At 43.3% G+C, this 5,729-nt stretch overlaps 1 protein-coding gene across 1 annotated transcript in view; it reads left to right on the top strand.

The window, feature by feature from the left end:
• Positions 1-2,552: 2,552 nt before the first annotated feature.
• The window catches only part of Krt222 (keratin 222), a 12,154-nt gene continuing 8,977 nt past the window's right edge, over positions 2,553-5,729 (top strand). Inside the window, exon 1 of the mRNA XM_029546138.1 lies at positions 2,553-2,884. Within this exon, the coding sequence (XP_029401998.1) occupies positions 2,768-2,884 (117 nt within the window). The 5' untranslated portion in view covers positions 2,553-2,767. The remainder of the gene's footprint in view (positions 2,885-5,729) is intronic.

The raw sequence follows: 5,729 nt of genomic DNA, 5'->3' as shown, positions 1-5,729 counted from the left end.
ACTTACATTGAGTTTAATTGGGGTCTAGTGGTTAAAAGGGCCTGTTGCTTCATCGCGAGGAGCAGAGTTTGAGTCTCAGTACCCGTTCTGTGTGGCTCACTCACACAATAACTACAGCTCCAAAGGACGGGATGCCCTCTTCTGATCCCCTAAGGTATCCAGATACACACGTATCCATGCACTCACACACATACACAGACGTGTATGCACAAGCGTAAATTAAAAACTTACACTCATAAGTTAACTCAGAAATGTAAAGGAGCAGTAAGTGGGCTCACGAGATGAGTCAGCTGGTAGACACTGGCCAAGAAGCCTGACAACCGGAGTTCGATCCCTGGAGCTGCATTATGGAAGAAGAGAGATGATTCCAGATAATTATTCTCTGACTGCCACACCTGTGCCCATGTCAAACCATGCACGCACACACACACACACCACACACACCACACACACCACACACACACACACACACACCCCACACCACACATACAGCCCCCCACATATACACACAATATATATATCACACACACATATACACACACACATACACACACCACATACACACACACACACCACACACATACACAGCCCCCCCAAATATACACACACACACAATATATCACACACACATATACACATACACACACACATATACACACACATACACACACCACACACACACCACACACATACACAGCCCCCCACATACACACACACAATATATCACACACACACATATACACATACACACACATATACACACACATACACACACCACACACACACACATACCACACACATACACAGCCCCCCCACATACACACACACAATATCACACACACACACACACACACACACACACACATACACACACACACACACACACACACACACTTTTTAAAAGCATATCAAAGGCCCTCTGGGTTCTAGAACCAAGATCTCATTCATTCATTCACTCTGTCAACAACAACAGGCCCATTCTCAAAAATATTTCAGTCACATTTAACAAGGCTGCCCTCTTGACTGGGAATCCCTGTGAGAAGAGGAAGAAGCAAGAGCGGCATGCAGCATGCAGTCACAGTCCCTGAGACAGAGATGCTGCCACGTCAGTGAACCACCTTAGGTAGGACACTTGACCCCTCTGACCACAGTTCTGCCATCTTTGCAGGTCCCAGAATGTCAGGGACTGAAGAGATTGTGTGGAACTCTGTTGTTGGAAGAGCTGAGGGCGAGTCTCTTCAGTGAGGCGTTGTTCTCTTCCTGCTTTCTAGTAGCAGAAGTCTCCCCCAGTGGATGCCCATTGCAGGGGCCGAAGGGCTCCATTTCACAACACTGGTAGAATTAACTCCTGGCTCCCACCCTGCTCCAGTGCCCGTCTCCAGCCTTGCTCATCTGTAACAAGAGTGACTTCAGAAATTCACCTCAATCCCTCACACTCTACTCTCGGGCTGGCGGTCCACGGCTGTTTGAGAACTACAGCTCGTGATAGTCATCGCCTCACCAGAGAGTAGCTGTCAGAATACTTGACGTACAAACACATTCAGATGACTTTCCATAGTTTTTAAAAAAAAACTATGGGTTTTTTTTTTAATTAATTTTCTTAAGTTAGCATACCAAGTCACAAGGAAGCCATTTCAGCATTTCCTTCCATGAACATTGTCCTGTTTGTAAGCATCCCCTCCACCATAGCCCTTCACCACCTCCCACAACCTTACCTTTCCCCTCTAAACCAGTCCCTGCCTGCTTCTTGTCGCCTGTATTCCTTTAACCCTTTGTTTTCTTCCACCTTCCCTCTCCTTTAGCATTTTGCTAAATAATCAAAACATTTATTTTTTAAAAAAATACTATAAAGAAAAGTTTAAACTATCATATTTGGAGCCCATAATTCCTTTTTTAAAAAGAATTATTTCACCGGGCATGGTGGCGCATGCCTTTAATCCCAGCACTCGGGAGGCAGAGGCAGGCAGATTTCTGAGTTTGAGGCCAGCCTGGCCTATAGAGTGAGTTCTAAGACAGCCAGGGCTACACAGAGAAACCCTGTCTCAAAAAACAAAAGAAACAAAACAAAAAAAAAAATATATATATATATATATATATATATTTCTTTTATGTATATGAGGACACTGTAGCTGTCTTCAGACACACCAGAAGAGGGCATCTGATCTCATTACAGATGGTTGTGAGCTACCATGTGGTTGCTGGGATTTGCTCTTAACCACTGAGCCATCTCTAAAGCCCCCAGTTGAATTCCTAAGCAATATGTTGGGAAAGCTAAATAAAATTTTGTTTTGGTTTGGGTTTGGAAGGTGGTTTGGGTGGTGTTGTTTCTGTTGTTTTGTTCCCCATCCAGAGTCTCACTATGAAGTCCTGACTGGCCTTGAACTCACGATCACTCTGCCCACTGTGACTGGCTAACTACAATTTTCTTAACGTTGTGAGCACATTCCCTACCACAAAATAACTGACCGCCCCACCCCCACCTTGCAGTGACCCTGTGGGTGTCATTTTCCTCTCTTCCTGGAGACTCTGGAGGTCTCTGCTGTACCTCCAGAGCGGTCCTGCTGTAGCGAGAATGGTTTCTCAACATTTGCATAATTAATTAGCAACCCTGGAGTTTCCCCCGGCTTCTGGTGGGGGAAAATGGATCTCTGCATCTTTAAGGCTCCGCGGGGCTGCCTGCTCTGGCGACGCAGGCAGGGCCGGCTCTGCCGCAGCGGCTCATTCCATCGCTAAGGTCCAGTTAGCCAAGGTGGAGGATGGGAAAAGAATGGAGCTGTCCCAGCTCCTCAATGAGATCAGGGCAAACTATGAACAGCTCCTCACCAGAAATCAGATAGAGACGGTGTTGTCGACGCGGATCCAGGTAATGATTTCATTCAGCCAGGCACCTTCAGGATAAGGAGACAGTCCATGTCTACCCGATTCCTGTCCCGGCCTCTCTGAGGTACAGTATCTCCTTTTCCACGCAGCATCTACTGGGGAGGCGATGTAGGTGTTCCTGCACGGGGTCTGGGGTGGCAGACAGGGAGAAAACCCTTTGGCTGTGCTGTTGAATGACCATTCAATAAATATTGATTGATGCATTGGAATTTTATAGAGATCGTAAGGTGACCGTCATTACTAAAACATGGAGTCAACAAGCAATAAAATGGTGCTCTCTGACCTCTTTGGGTTTTTTGTTTTGTTTTGTTTCCAGGAAGGAAGCATTCCGAACAACTCTTCAAAGATATTATGGAGTTAATTATAGAGGCAATTTAAATAACATCTGTAGACTCAAAGCTTGATAGTCAAGATTGTTTGCTTTGCACACTCTGGGAGGAGATAGAAGCAAGAAAAATATTTCTAGAAGGTTTCTATCATCTTTCCCGAGCACTTGGGTTTATACTGACTGTTATAAATAGAATCATCTGAGCATGTGAATGTGGCTTGCAGAACCAAGGATTCAGATCTGACCATCAAAATCCCCCAGCTGAGTAGGGAGAGACTCTACACTTAAAAGTACCCATTTTTGCTTTGAGGGTATGAGAACTGTTTACTTCCGACACAAAGCTTGCAAGATATTTAAAATAAATAAATGAAACAGAGCCAAGTCAGACCAAGGTTCAATTCATATCCCCTAGACTCAGTTTCAAAGTAACACCTGCCTTTAATAGTAAGGCCTCAAATTTAAATACATATTTAGAAGCAAATATTTGGGAAACAAAGTTTCAGAAACTTAGGATGCTTTTTATTAGCTTATCTCTTATACCAGGGTTCAAATTGTATTCCCAACACCTAGATACAATACAGCAAAGAGTTTACTTAAGAACAGGGCCAAAACACAAAAACAAAACAACAAAAAAATGATAGTTTAAAAAAAAAATCACAGGACTTTGTTTCGTTGGTAACTTATTACAATATCATTATAAATTTTGCCTGTGGGTAATACTCTCAGGATTAAACAAGGTCACCTGGCTCTTGGCTTATTTGCAGGAGAAGTTTGTTCTCTTTCCACATGGTAGAGAAAAATATTAAGAGAGGACAACTTTTGAAAATTATAAGCTGAATAAATATTTTGCAAAGTAAACTTATAAGTTGAATTTACAAGTCCCATTGCTGAAGTGACTTTGATTTAAAAAAAAAAAAAAAGCAAAATGTTTTATAACATAAAAGTTCTTGAGAGAAATGTGTTTTCCCAAATAACTCACAAAGTCAGCTTATTATATTATTATAACATATGCAAAGTCCTGGGTTCAAACCCTAGAACCATGCAAGTAAATCAGGAAAATAAACATACAGTTGCTTTGGCAAGCAAGTAATGCATAGTAAGTCACCTCCCAAAACTCAACAACCTAAAATTTAGACCAACGTATCCTGTCTTGTAATTCTGTGGGATGAGGAGGCTGGGGGGTGGGGACTCTGGATGGTGCCCTACTGACTGGCATAACCAAAGTGACTGGCTAATGTGTTTGGGACCTTGGCAAGAGCTTGCTGGAAGGCTAGCCTGAGATCCTTGAGCCTGCTGCCTGCCCTCTCCATGTGGCCTCGGGTCCCTCTCCACCTAGCCTCACCTAGCCTCCCTATATGGCCTCTCTAACCAGGTATCCAGATTACTAAAATGATGAACTGGGGCTCCCAAAAACATGATGTGGGAAGCTGACAGGCTTCTTAAGGCTTAGCCTAGAATCGGCACAGAGTCACCTCTACCATAGCCAACTGGTCACAGCAAGACTCAGAACAGCCTGATTCAACCTTGAATCACAGGACGTGAACCTGAGGAGATGTGGCACACTAGGGACCATCTTGGGACTCTAACACACAGTTTATCTGCCAGTTCCCCAACGGGGAATTCAAAAGACCAGTGGTCCCCATAGCCTTATCTTGTTTCCAAAAGTCTTTATATCCTGTTTTGGAGTTGCTCCTGTAGATGTTGGTTGCTTGACTTTGCTAAGTTAACACTACGAACAAGCTGACGAAAGAAAAAGTTCCCTCTAGCGTCTTTCTTTTTCCATTTTTTCAGAGGGTGTATGTGTGTGTGTGTGTGTGTGTGTGTGTGTGTGTGTGTGTATGCGTGCGTGCACATGTTTGAATGTGTAAGGGTGAACTGGGTGAGATTCACATGCATGTTGGTCTGTATGCACACATGGTATAGGGACTTGTAAATTCAACTTATAAGTTTACTTTGCAAAATATTTATTTGGTTTTTCAAAAAGAATGATCAGTTCCATGGATTAAACAAGGTCACCGGGTTCTTGGTTTAGATGCAGGAGAAGTTTGTTCTCTTTCCACATGATAGAGCTCACTGATGTGTAAAACTGAGACTTCCTGTTCCACCTACCCAGGCTGGAATTATAGGCAGGCTTCCATCTCTCCTCAGCATTTGCATGGGTTCTGGGGCGCTCCTGTCTGTAATCTTGCATGACAAGCACTTTGTTACTGAGTCAACTCTCCTTTTCTCTAATAGCTTGCCCTAAACTTTATTCACAGTTTTTTTTTTATTGACTCTACCTTCCCTTAAACAAAACCTACCATATAATCAAATTTACAAAATTAAAAGAACACAAAAAGTTGCCTTTTTTTATTATTATTTTCTTTATTTACATTTCAAATGCTATCCTGGAAGTTCCCTATTACCCCTCCCCTGCCCCTGCTCCCCTACCCACCCACTCCCATTACTTGGCCCAGGCCTTCCCTTGTGTTGGGTCATATAAAGTTTGCAAGACCAAGGGGCCTCTATTCCCAGTGATGGC

This window comes from Mus pahari, chromosome 14 (genome assembly GCF_900095145.1).
Source record: "Mus pahari chromosome 14, PAHARI_EIJ_v1.1, whole genome shotgun sequence".
NCBI classification, from domain to species: domain Eukaryota; kingdom Metazoa; phylum Chordata; class Mammalia; order Rodentia; family Muridae; genus Mus; species Mus pahari.
This window is presented reverse-complemented; position numbering and strand designations above follow the sequence as displayed.